Source organism: Monodelphis domestica, chromosome 4 (assembly GCF_027887165.1).
Source record: "Monodelphis domestica isolate mMonDom1 chromosome 4, mMonDom1.pri, whole genome shotgun sequence".
NCBI classification, from domain to species: Eukaryota; Metazoa; Chordata; class Mammalia; order Didelphimorphia; family Didelphidae; genus Monodelphis; species Monodelphis domestica.
Window position 1 is genome coordinate 219,382,250 of NC_077230.1, and position 13,737 is coordinate 219,395,986.

The 13,737-nt window shown below is 37.5% G+C and overlaps 1 protein-coding gene across 6 annotated transcripts in view; it reads right to left on the reverse strand.

The window, feature by feature from the left end:
* The window catches only part of RFTN2 (raftlin family member 2), a 95,546-nt gene extending 84,095 nt beyond the window's left edge, over positions 1 to 11,451 (reverse strand). For 3 of the 6 annotated variants that reach the window (XM_056794163.1, XM_056794164.1, XM_056794165.1), the window contains exon 1: positions 10,678 to 11,426. In XM_056794163.1, the coding sequence (XP_056650141.1) occupies positions 10,678 to 10,816 (139 nt within the window). In that variant the 5' untranslated portion in view covers positions 10,817 to 11,426. Of the gene's footprint in view, positions 1 to 10,677 lie in introns of all 6 variants that reach the window. The other 3 variants (XM_056794161.1, XM_056794162.1, XM_056794166.1) reach the window with 3 other exon arrangements.
* Positions 11,452 to 13,737: the final 2,286 nt, after the last annotated feature.

Sequence of the window (13,737 nt, forward strand, 5' to 3'; positions counted from 1 at the left end):
ATGGCATGGGCTCCAGCAGCCTCCCCATTATGGGTGCTTTCTAGATATTCTTCAGCTTGTTAATATCATTTCTAAAAAGTGTTATCTAGAACCAAACATGATTTCTTCAAGCAGGTTTTGAGCTGGGAAGAATATACCAGAACCCTTGTTCTGAACACGTTACTTCTTAATATAATCAAAGAATTTATTAGCTTTTTTGTCTGCCATGTCATGGTATCATAATGAGCATGCAGAAAAACAGATCTTCCCCCAGACTATTATCTAACCACATTTTTCTCAGCTCATTATCTGTACAGTTGATTTTTTGAAATCACTTTTATCCTCATAAAATTGTATTAACGTGTCAAGATTATTTTGGGGATCTTTATTTTGTTACCCTTTATGTTATCTATCCCTTCCAGCTTTATAACACCTGTGACTTGGATAAGCATATTATCAATGCCTTATTGATAAAAATGTTGAATAACATAGGACCAAGAACAGAATCCTTGACCCAGGCAAGTAAATAACATCCTCCCAGTTGACACCCACCTATTAATATCTAGTGTTTTGGCTGTCACTGAAATATTTTAGAATCTACCTAATATGTACTATTCCCTAACACGATGTTTGATATTCTCCATTGAAGAGGCCTAGGAGAAAGAGAGAAGGAGAGAGATAGAGACAGAGACAGAGAGGGAGAGAGTATTCAAACCCTTAACTTCTGTTTTAGTATTGTAAATGAAGATTTTGAGAAGTGACAAATGCATCTGCAAAAAGAAAAGGAGCTCAGAACTTTGTGAAATGCCAGTCAACTGAGATGGGGAGACAGTTCCCATGGAACCTTGGGAAAAAGCAGTTAAGCAGCTTGAGCTGGCTGAGGGAGATTCTTTCTCTGGCTGTTGGACCAGAAGGTGGAAAATAGACTACTCTCTAGTCATTGCCTTATCCATAAGACTGTGAGCTGAAAAGATATTTGGGTTTTAGCCCAGAAGAAACTTGTCAGCATTGCTGTTAAAATCTCCCCTTAGGGAAAGATAATGTTTCTTGAATTTGAAGATATCTTGAAATCTTCAATCAACAGGATAACTTAGAAAATTTAGGGAGACCTAATTTCCTCTCACCCCTTCCCTCTCCTTTCCCTCCTCTACCCAAAGAATAAAGCCTTTTAGTTGAAAGATTTGATTGTGGGATTTAGTGATTAGGGGAAATCTTTAAGTTTACCATCCATCAGTGAGGAGAATATTTCTAAGACAGTTGAAAGGGAACAGGAAGTAGTGTAGGGGGAGGGGCTAAAGATCCAGTCTTTTCCCTGGCTTGCTTCCTGGTGTTACCTCTCTAACATTTCCCCATTATCATAATTCCTCTAGTATTAATATCTACTACTAGAATCTAGGCTGCCTTTTTAGGTGTTACAAATTTGAGGATGTTCCTGATGTCTGTTAGTGTCTGGATTGCTGCCATGGCAGCAATAAGCTTGTGTGATTATTTGCCATACCACTGTGTTATTTGTAAATGGCATAGTTGTTATGAATGCAGTTGAGTTAGCTCTCATTCCTATGGTGTCCATCATCACTCCAGTAACTGCACTGTATAAAATACTGTAAATCCAAAAGCAAGCAAAAGCAGCCAGTACCTCCACACAATATTTGCAGCATCATCTTTTCACTTTAATCTATATCCCTTAGCCTGGGGTGGGTCATATTTTTCTTGGGGTGCCAAATTGTAGTAGATATTAATGCTAGAGGAATTATGGTAATGGGGAAATGTTAGAGAGGTAACACCAGGAAGCAAGCCAGGGAAAAGACTGGATCTCGAGCCCCTCCCCCTAGACTACTTCCTGTTCCCTTTCAATTGAAGATTTTCCCTAATCACTAAATCCCACAATCAAATATTTCAACTAAAAGGTCTTTTATTCTTTGGGTAGAGGAGGGAAAGGAGAGGGAAGGGGTGAGAGGAAATTAGGTCTCCCTAAATTTTCTAAGTTATCCTGTTGATTGGAGATTTCAAGATATCTTCAAATTCAAGAAACATTATCTTTCCCTAAGGGGAGATTTTAACAGCAATGCTGACAAGTTTCTTCTGGGCTAAAACCCAAATATCTTTTCAGCTCACAGTCTTATGGATAAGGCAATGACTAGAGAGTAGTCTATTTTCCACCTTCTGGTCCAACAGCCAGAGAAGGAATCTCCCTCAGCCAGCTCAAGCTGCTTAACTGCTTTTTCCCAAGGTTCCATGGGAACTGTCTCCCCATCTCAGTTGATTGGCATTTCACAAAGTTCTGAGCTCCTTTTCTTTTTGCAGATGCTACCAAGCTAGCTGTCCCTTGTAATATATTTTAGTAGTCACTATAAAATGGTTTTTAAAGAATCAGTGATGTGGAAAATTTACTCAGTCTCTTAATCTTCAATGATGCTATGTCAATCAGTCAAGTCAGTTGATAAGCATTTATTAAGCATTTACTATGTGCCAAACATTGTGCTAAGGTATTTTGGAATTGCAATGAAGATAATTTTGTCTCTCTTTGTTGAGTTCACACCTCATGGTTCTCAATGAACTAGAAGTATTTTTATGAGTCCTTGAATGAAGAAATGTTGCTTGTGCCAGAAAATACCAACACAATATTTAGCCCTTTGCTAAGAAGATATTTACTTTGGTTCTTAGCCACAAATGGTTTTATGTAATTATAATTATTAAAATGTTTCATCTATGTACCTTTTATTTCCCCAACTATGTTAAAAGCTCTGAAGAACTGTCTTTTTCTTATTATATCCTTCCCCTGCTTGATGCAAATAATAGTAATAATAGCCAGCATTTATATAGCGCTTAAATCTTACTCTTAGTTCTGGTATATTGCAATGCACATAACAGACCTTCAATAAATGCTTATCAAATGAATGAACAAATTAAAAATATTTGGTTTGAACAGAATTGAATGACATGTAGCAAATGCCCCTACTAAGATTTCCTTAATTCTAAACTTTAAAATCTAAAAAGTTCATTTATTTTTTAGGAGACTTTTGGAATGATTTAGATGGTTGATAATTTAGATTTGTTCTAGAGTGGTAGAAGGCATAATAGAAAGGATCGGATAAGTGAGGGATATTTTGGAGGTAGAACTTATAGGATATGATCTTTTGTTGAATATTAGAGATAAGGGAGAAGGAAGTCAATTATAATTTTAAAATTTTGAATAAGGGTTGAATAGTGAATGATGTCACTGATAGAAATTCAGGAGGAGGAACAAGTTTGGAGGGGAAAATTAATTAGTTTTGCTTTGAATCTATTGAATTTGAGCTCTTGGTGGGATAGACAAGAAAGGATGTTCTGAAGGCAATTAGAGATGCATGTCCAAAGTTACTGAGAGATCAGGAGATTGGAGATTTAAATTTTGAGAGTTATTTGTATAGAAGTGGTTGTTGAAGTGAATGACATTTCCAAGAAAGAGTGTAAAGAGAGAAGGGCAGGAACAGTCTTTGAAGTATATTCATGGTAAGGCCTTTTCAGGAGGAAGAGGACCCCTCTCCCAGTGACAGACTGATTAAGTAGTTAGAGAGGGAGGAAGAAAATGTATTTCTGAAGCCAAGATGGGAGAAAATATCTTAGAAGGAGGGAGTAATCCACAGTGTCAAAAGTGGTAGATATCAAGGACAAGGAATGAAAAAAAAGTCATTGGATTTGGTGATTTGGGTGTTATCATTAACTTTTGGGAAAGTAATTTCAGTAGAAACTCAGGAAATGGAAGGATTGGGTTTAAAAAAACAAAAGGAATAGTATATGGATAATGTAGAAGCATCAAGGAGAAACTTCTTTTTAAGGACTGGGGAAATGAACATAGTTATAAGCAGGAAGGAGCCAATGGGTAAGAAGAGACTGAAGATAGGAAAGAGAGATGAAGAGAAATGGGGATAGGGATGAGGGGAAGAAGGAAGAGAGACAGAGATAGAAATAGTAACACAGAAAAAGATGACTCCTGGATTTAGAATAGAGGACCTGGAAAAGGTAGGAAGGAATAGGATCAAGGGTCCAGGGAAAGTGATTAGATTTAGTGAAAAACAGGATATACAGATAAGGAGGAGAAAGCATATGTCAACATATTGATGCTAAGAAGTTTTGAGGAATAGAGGAAGGCAGTTGGAGAAATCCACTTTAGATGGCCTTAATCTTTTTGGTAAAATAGGCGTCTAAGTAATGTACTCTGAGTTGTTGGGGTTCAGGGTACAAGTAGGGTTGAGAAAAGAAGAAAAGGTGGGAATATTTCCATCAGGGAATGAGAAAGGAATTAATTGATAACCACAGAAAGATTATCAATGGTAGAAAGAACCCAACTGAGATTTGTGTGTATGTGTGTGTAGCTCAGAATCCCCTGATCTCATCACTATGGAGAACTTTCTCTACTGAATCAGATTAGCAACTCACCTGTAATTCACAGTACTTGCTGTGGGGTATTGAGAGTCACAAAGCTATATTAGAAGCAGGACTTCATAAAACAAGATCTTTCTGGACTCAAAGGCCAGATTTCTTATATGACATAAATTTGTAGTGGGTCAGTTTGATTTCCAAATTTTCTATAGCAGTGCCTATCAGCGGCTTTTTTAGCAGAAGCAAAGAAATTGGACGGCAAGCATTAGAGATGAGATTTTGGAATGACAGAAGGTAAAGGATGGGGCAGGGATTCTATGGTAGTAGCTAGTGAGACATTATAATGGCTAACCATGAGATCAAGGCTGCATCTGAAGCCAAGGGAAGCCAGAGTGGGCAAATGGCCTGAAAGAATATTGAGAATATTAAGAGATTGGGTGCAATTACAATAAGAACAAAGAATAGATTTAGTGTGAATAAAGGAATGCCATGAGTGGAAGGGTACAAGGCATGGGGTTGTATGTAGGTGAAAAGTACACACCAAAATCCATCAAAATGTTGACTTTTTAATAAAAGGTTCTACATTTAAGTCTGAGTTTTTCTAAACAGTCTTAATTCAATGCCAATAACATCAGTGATTGGCTCTTCTTTAAAACAGTGAAAACTGAGGAATAAATTGTTTTGACTGGAATGTGATGATTATATCTGAGTCTCTTTACCCTTGTTAACTCAACAACTCAACACACCTTTTCACAATTCTTTAAGAAAAGAAACAAATGCAGTAAGAAGCTATTAATTTTATAAGCATTCTTTCTAGAAACATTGTTTAAAAATTTCAATGGTTTCCTATTGCTTCAAGAAGAAAGTCTATGGGGGCAGCTGGGTGGCTCAGTGGATTGAGAGCCAGTTCTAGAGATAAGAAGTCCAAGGTTCAAATTTGACCTCAGACACTTCCCAGTTGTGTGACCCTGGGCAAGTCACTTAACCCCCACTGCCTAGCCCTTATTGCTCTTCTGCATTAGAATCAATACCAATTATTCTAAGACAGAAGGTAAGGGCTTTTTTTTTTAATTAATAAAAAAATAAAAGAAGAAGAAGAAAGTCTAGAATAAAACCAATACAACCAAAATTAGAAGAAAAGAAGAAAGTTGGGAAAAAATTTTTATAGCAAGTATCTCTGATAAAGACCTTATTTCTTAAATATAAAGACAATCGAGTCAAATCTATAAGAATATGTCATTTCCAGGTTGATAAATATTTAAAGGATATAAAGAGATCAAAGCTATATATAATCATATGAAAAAATACTCTAAAGAATTTTCAATTAGAGAAATGCAAATTAAAACACCTCATACCTAACAGATTAACTAATATGACGGAAAAGGAAAAACAATAAATGCTGGAGGGGATGTGGGAAAATTAGAATACAAATGCACTGCTGCTGGTGGAGTTGTGAACTGATCCTACCATTCTGGAGAGCTATTTGGAACTATGCCCAAAAGGCTTTAAAACTGTGTATACCCTTTGATCCATCAATAACCACTATTAGGTCTGTATTCCAAAGAGATTTTTTAAAAGGGAAGGGACATGTTTGTACAAAAATATTTATAGCGACTCTTTTTATGATGGCAAACAATTGGAAACTAAGGGGATGTTCATCAGTTGGGGTATGTCTCAGCAAGTTGTGGTATGATTGTAATGGGATACTACTGTGCTATAAAAAGTGACAAGAAGGATGATGTAAGGAAAACCTGGAAAGATCTACATGAAGTGATGCAAAGTAAAGTGAGAAGAACCAGGAGAACATTGTACCCAATAACAGCAATATCATATGATCAACATTTATGAATGACTTGGCCATCCTTGACAATGCAGTGCTCCAAGAATCCTCAAGGACTCACGATGCCATATACCTCCATAGAAAGAACTGATGGACCCTGAATACAGACTTGAGATATACCATATTTCACTTTATTTCTGCACTTCTATTTTGTTTATTTGAATTCTCATTCACAAAATGATCAACATGGAAAGATGTGTTAACCTATCACACATGTAAAATCTGTATTAAATTGCTTGCCCTCTGAGGGAGGTGGGAGATGAGGGAGGAAGGGCAAGAATTTGGCTCATACTTAAAAAATGAAGGATAAAAAATTGTTCTTTCATGTAATTGAGGGAAAAAAATAAAATTAGAAAAAGAAGAAAGACCCAGTGCTTAAGCTTGTCCTTCAAGGCTGTCAATAAGCTGATTCAGCTTAACTAACCTTACTTCCCACTATTCCCTTATATCTCCTTCTTGTCAAGCAACTTCATTTACTCATTAATGAAGATGCTGCTGCACATTCCTATCTCAGTGTCTTGGTTCATGATATTCCATCTGTGAGGACTGTCTTCTCTTGTCTATTGCCTTGTTCTAGTCTTCTTACAAATCTCATGTACTTTATGAAATCTTCCTTAATTACCTCAGTCCACACCTTTGTTCCTTGAATTCCTGGAACAATTTATATAATGTTCATTTGGCACTTCTATGCTACCTTGTATTCTGATTTATCTTTTCGCCTATAGTTTCTGCCTCTTCGGCTATATAATCTAATGTTCTTGAAGGCAGGGATATCTTTTAGCCATTTTTTGAATTCCCCTGTACTTAGCACAATGAGTTTTTTGTAATTAGCTTGTCTATAATTTTGTTGTTGTTATTCTTGACAATGGGAATCTTTTATTTTAATTCCGGTGAGGAAACTAGATGCTTAATAATATTGTATTGAGTAGATTTTGTTTCCTAGAAAGCAGAATCTACAACCTGATCTTTTATTAGGTTCTATGACAAACTCATATCTTTGTAAAAATTCTAAAGACAAGGATACATATATCTAATTTTGCTATGACTGCATTCTAAAAGCACATTTTGAAGAAGAAAAATAAGAATACAAGTGCAGAAATGGGCTATTTGCAATGTTACTGAGTGATAGTCTGAGATCATATTCCTATATTTGGAAGAGAGACAACTCATAATCTTTAATAAATGAGAATGTAAAAGCTATCACTGCATTCTGTTACCTTATAAGTGTATTGTCAGAAAAGGTATTAATAAGTAAAGAACCAAGAATCTACATTTTGACAGCCAGTGCATTCCAGTAATCAGAAGAGCAGATCAAGGATGGCATCATGGAGCATATAGCTTAAGACAAAGGAGATTTACAGTCATCCTGCTCAGGATCTCATGAAGAAACGATGGTGTCTTCAACAAAAGGGACACTTTAAAAAGAGACACACAGATAATTATGGCCAGAGACTAAAAGTAATAATAATTGAACAGCTTTACTCAGAAAGATTAATTTGAAATGGTCTCATGGAACACCTAAATTCTAAAGTGAAGAAGTAAGAAGAATATTCCAGCAGGAAGAATATTGTAAGTAATGGCTTAAGGGCAGAAGAAACTGGTAGCTTATAGTTTAAGTTTCTTTGTTAGAAGGCTTGCTGCCTGCAGTGGAATATAAATAGATGATGCATACTGGGAGGTAAGGGGAATTTCCAGCCTAGAAGGGAAGGGGGGAAATATGAGTAATATGTGTGTATGTGCCTGAAAAAAATATTTAGGGAGTTTAGGTTTGATTTTTTTTAAGGCAACTGTGTGCTCCTTAGGCTTTAAAGCCCACAGGAAGTGATGTGATAAAAATGATGATGCGTTTAATTCATTTTAGCCAAAATAGTACAATGGAAACTTCATGTTACCTTATTTGCAAGTTAACCTGTAAAAGAGTTGACTCAGCCAGACAAAGGCCATAGGATAGATTACAAAAGAAAGAGTTCATTAAAATTATAATCAAAACAACATGTGATGTGGAAGTCTCAAAAGGCATCTTCTCTTCATTGGGACCTCAGTTCTTGCCCTTTGGGCTGAAGAGTACAGAAGAAAAATCTGACCTGGGCTGATAAAAGATGATGAAGTTGAAAGAGGTAGAAAGTAGGTTCACCATGAGCATTCCCAAGTGTAAGCTGTCTTTGCTTCCCCAAAGGTTGCCCTAAAATCGGTCTCTGGCAGACAGCAGGAGACATCACTAAAGTCTATTCTGTATAATTAGGACAGCTCATAGGATTGAATGGGCCACATGGACCTCCTTGATCAGCGGTGAATGGGAGGCTCTCTACCTCCATTATGTCCTTGGAGGTGAGATTGGGCAGATGGAAATAGTATAGGACAGCAAAGGCTCCGAAAATCTAGGGAGTAGGAAAGTGGTGGGAGCTGGTAGATACTTTCCCAATTCATAGGCACTGGCAGAATGAAAAAACAAGAGGTAGCCTGAGGAATGCAACAATGAGGAGAGCTAGGCGCCTGCACCTAATGGGAACCAGGTGTACATGTGGGTGTATACACATTACATGCATACATACATATAGATGGGCAAGTGTATATATGCACTCCTCCCCCAATGAGAAAGAACCTTATTTTCATTTAAATACTCCATTAATCTCCAAAGGTAGTTCAAGTAATTGGTAGGAGTGACAGGCTCTGGGGGTGGGGTTGGGGGTGGTTTAGATGGATAGTGACTGACTGAATTCTGAAGTTCTACTTATCTTTTTGATTCTAGTATAACTCATGAATACAAACTTGTTTAAGATTGTTATGCTCTATTCAGGGGGGACAAATTTGAGGCTTTTCCAGTTTGTTTTGAGTTATGTGATAGGTTTTATAAAGAGAGCAAATAGCAAGTCTTAAAATGTCATTTCAAGATGGCTCTAGCCCCCATTTTTATAAATAGCTGAAAAGTTCTTGAGGGTTACTGAGTGTAAACACGTGTACTGTGGATTTAGGAAACCTAGTCCTAAATCCCAAACAAAGCAGCTATTTGGAATATAAATGCCATTCTAAATTTTTTTTCATATGTGACATTTCTGGGGAAAAGTATTAAGGAAAATTCATGTATCATTCTAGAAAAACAAAACAAAACAAAATATTTACTTGATTTTAGTCCACAAATCACTCATTTACAGTTGACTACAACATCACAACTGATTTACTTTTATAGTTAAATGAAAAATAAAGAATATGGTAATTTTAAAGAACATAAGTAGTTTTTAAAAGGCCATTTAAAATAAATGCTCAAAAATATAGGGTGTTCCAAAGTTTCAGTGCAGCTTTCAAAATGTAGTAAGATTTTTTAAAAACTTGATATATGCATAGAAATCTATATGTATTTAACTATTATTTATATCAAAACATTATAATGGAATTTATATGCTAGTCAATCCAATTTCTGACAAAGCAACATAGGTTACATTATTGTTGTTGTTGTCCTTATTAGCTACTCTCCCACAAAGGCATGTTGTTTCTTGAGCAAAGCAAGCAAATTAATAATGTGCACTTATCTTGAGAAAGACAAATACCATTTGCTACCTGGTGTGCTAGTCTAGCTTAGTATTAAGCTTTATGCATCAATACTTGTGTAGTTGGTTAGAATTTAACAATAGGAACTTCTGTTATAAAAGTTTTAAAAATTGCTATTATTGGAAAATTCCAACATTCCCAAATGATCTCAGCTTCATCTTGTTAAAAAATCCTAGATTAAAAGGATGTTTCTGTTCCCTCAATGGTCAATTTTCATCAGTGCGCCCATTCCGAACTTTCAAGCCACTAGAGAACTAGTTAATTGTAAAATGTGAGGCCAAAGTATCTATGAAGTAGAGCTGCCTCCGTTCCCAGAGGGCTGCCATCTGGGGTTGTTTATTTGTGTTTTCAACTTTCTGGAACAGGGAGTTTCTCTGTTTGAGACAGGACACCCAGCAAAAGGAAGTGTCCTGCACAGAGCTGGCTACCGCTAAGCCGTCCATACAAACTTCAGGTTTGCTTCAGTCAAAACATGAAATGATCACTTACAGTGTTAAGACGCTCAGAAAAATCAGTACAAATTTCAAACCTTAACCGTTTTTGGCAAGCCTACAGGACTCCAATACATCTCGGGTTGCCCCCCAGGCTTTTCTTTCTTTCTCATACGGACACTACGGCTATGGTTAATTCTCCTGAAAACTGAACATATATCACGTATCCTTCTGAAACAGTTCTTTGATTTAGTCCACGAAGAACAATTTTCAAGCCGTTTTGCTCAAGTCCAGAAAGTCCGAATAAGCTAGGTCTCTAGAGAAAACTTTTAGAAGATACCTAAGAGACTGAAGATGTTTACGTATAACAACACTCAATTTAACTCGGAAGGCTTGAATGACCAAGCTGAATATGACCGCCTCTTTAAAAAAAAAAAAAGCATAAGCTAACACCTAACCATCAGTAGCCTTTTCCCTTTGAAACCCTGAATTTAGGAGAGAAAAAGAAGACACAAATACCTTCTAAAGTAAAATCCAGCAATACATATTCATAAGCAAAGTCCGTCTTTGTTTCCACTTGTGGTCTCTTCAGTGTCGAAAATATTTTTCCCGGGCTGCTATCATCAGGGTCTTCTAGTTTTCTAAGTCCGCACCCCATGGCAAGATCTGAGAGGAATTAAATTGCAGCAAAGAGAGGGAAGCGCTGCAAATTCTGTTCTTGGAGCTGCGAAAAGAAAGTCATCAACTTAACTGCTTGGATTTTGTTTACGGCTAAGCCATAAACCTCCAGGGAGAAAACTTTTGGGTTCCCGGCAAAAAGCTGACAGTATCTTCTATCCATTTTTACGCGGAAGCATCGAGCCCATGGTCAAGCGACAGCTTCAGGAGAGCGGGCTTGATCTTAGAGAAACACACAAGCTCCAGTAACTTAGCCGAGATTTTCCATGCCACGTCAATTTATAGCCAGCCCCCTGACTGCGAGGGCTCGGTTGCACAGGGCACTGAGAGTGCTTTGTCCGTCCCTGCTGGCGGAATCCTAAGGAGGTCCCGGAGCACTGAAATCTAAAGGCAGGCGTGAGGCTTGAGTGTAATTACCTACAATTAGAAGATGTACTCCTACAGGAGCGAACAATTCTCCTTTGCTTTCCTGTCTTCCTCCAAAATTCTACTCCGCCTCCCTTTTCCACCACCACCAAAGAAGGCAAGGGAGGGAAAAAAAAAGTGAGAGCTAGATGGAGTAAAGGAATGAAAAAATCTGATTTTCAACATGGTTGGAAATGAAAATCATTTCCAGAAAGGAAGTCGGTTTTGAGAGGAAACAGTTTCTTGCCTTGCAAAGGAGAGAAAAGAAAAATATTTAGTCCCTGTTTTGAGATTGGAGGATTTGTTTCCTGTTTTCTTTCCACATGAATTTCCTTTTTGCTAGAAAGGCACAGATTATGTTGTTATCGCAGCATTGTAACAGAATGATGAAAAGCTCAAACATGATGGAAGTGTGAACATTAAAACAACTTAATTCCAAAGGAGAGATGTTTTATAGAGATTTCCCTCAAAATATGCTAGTACTCCTCTCCTGCCAGGAAGTCTACAATCCTTACTAAATAATCACAAAATCTAAAGCACCAGAAATATCATTTTTTAAAAAATGACCCTTACCTTCCACCTTGGAATCAATACTAGGTATTGGTTCTAACACAGAAGAGTGGTGAGGACTAGGCAATGGGAGTTAAGTGACTTGCCCAGGGTCACACAGCCAGGAAGTGTCTGAGGCTACATTTGAACCTAGGACCTCCCATCTCTAGGCCTGGTTCTCAATCCACTGAGCTACCCAGCTGCCCCCAAGAAATATCATTATTAATGAACACTGGCAACATTTTAGCTAGATATATACCTTTGGCGAGGCACAATTCCTGTTAGAGCAGTACTGATGATTGTTGATTTCATTTTACTTTCTATGGAATAGAGAAAGGATTGCTATATTTTTATGTGGGGAATGAAATAAAAATTTTGGTAGCAAAATATTTTAAATAATAACAATAATAGCACACACCATAAGAGCATGTTTAGGCTTATAAGCCCTTTTCTTAAAATAATATTGTGAAATAAATGGGGCAAATGTTAACAGACTCTTTTTCCAGAAAAGAAAGCTGGAGAGGGAGTTTAAGTGACTTGTCCAAGGTCACATAGAAGGTTTCATCTTCTTATGACTACATTGACATTATTTTAATTAGCTTATGTGTAAGCCAATTTAAAAACTTCCTGTTAAGGGGAGGGACCCAAACCAGCCATCACTGCATTTCCCATGGGATCACTCTCTGGACTTCACCATGCTTATGCCTTGGGTACCTTCTCCCCTTCCTGCTTTTCAGTTTCCATTAGTGTGTTTTCTCCTACTAGACTGAATCTCTGTGGATTAGGATTATCTTTCTATTTAGTATTTGTATCCCTAGCTTCAGCGTACTGCCTGACATAGAGTAGGCACTTCATAAATGTTTATTGACTGAATAACTGATTTGGAATCAGAAGAACTGTGTTTAAGTCTTGCCTCTGACCCTTATTGCCCATGTTACCTTGGACAAAGTAACTTTCCCTTTCTAGGTCCTGGGTTGTTTTTTTTTTATCTGTCAAATGAGAGGGTTGAGCTAAATGAATCCTGTAAACCTTAAAATTTCTTAGACTTATGAATGTTGGAAATTTCCCCATTTCCAACATTAGGTAGGGAGGGTCCTTCTCCTCCCTACCTAAAACTACTTTAGGACAGAAACCTTTTTCTGAACAATGGAAAGGGCTTTGACCTATGCTTAAGCATAGAACAGGAAGTTCTTTGAGTCATGATTGATTTTAGAATTGATACAATAGAGATACTTGGAATGACAGAACCAGGTCTTGGAAAATACAATCTCCACCCTACTTAGAGTAACAGGATTTAGGAAGGGCTGCAGCAAAGGATCAAGATTTAATTATTTGAGAATATGACCTTCAACAGACATGTGCAAAGCCACAGACCTCTGGGCGGTCCTGGGTTAAGCTAGAACCACCATTGGCACAGGGAAGACATGGACAGTAATTGGTAGATGTGAGAACTGAGGGGAGGGAACTTGGATGGTTTCCTTAAAGATAGCAGGGTCTGAGGAGAGAAGGGGGGTTGGAGAGGTTTTGCTCTGAGAGGTTGTGCTCTGAGAAGCTTGCTCTGAAGGAGGCTGGAGGTGGAGGCCCCTGAGACTGTTTCTGCATTTTGGTCACTAGGGACTGATCTCTTTTCTTTGCCTCAGCTATCTAAGGGCTTGGGCCTTTTGGCCCAGCCTAAACAGAGGGGGTATTTAAGCCCTATTCCCTTCTCTCCCCTTTCTCTCTCTCTCTCTCTCTCTCTCTCTCTCTCTCTCTCTCTCTCTCTCTCTAATACCTTTCTTCCTCCTGTTTGCAATTAAACTCCATAAAAGGTTGACTGCTGACTTGAGTTTTCATTTAGGAATTACATAGCTGAATTCCTTGGTGACCTTAAATTAATATATATCAGTCTTTTAAAGTGATCTCCTTGTCACAATCCTAAGAACACCTCCAATTCTAAATCATATGAAA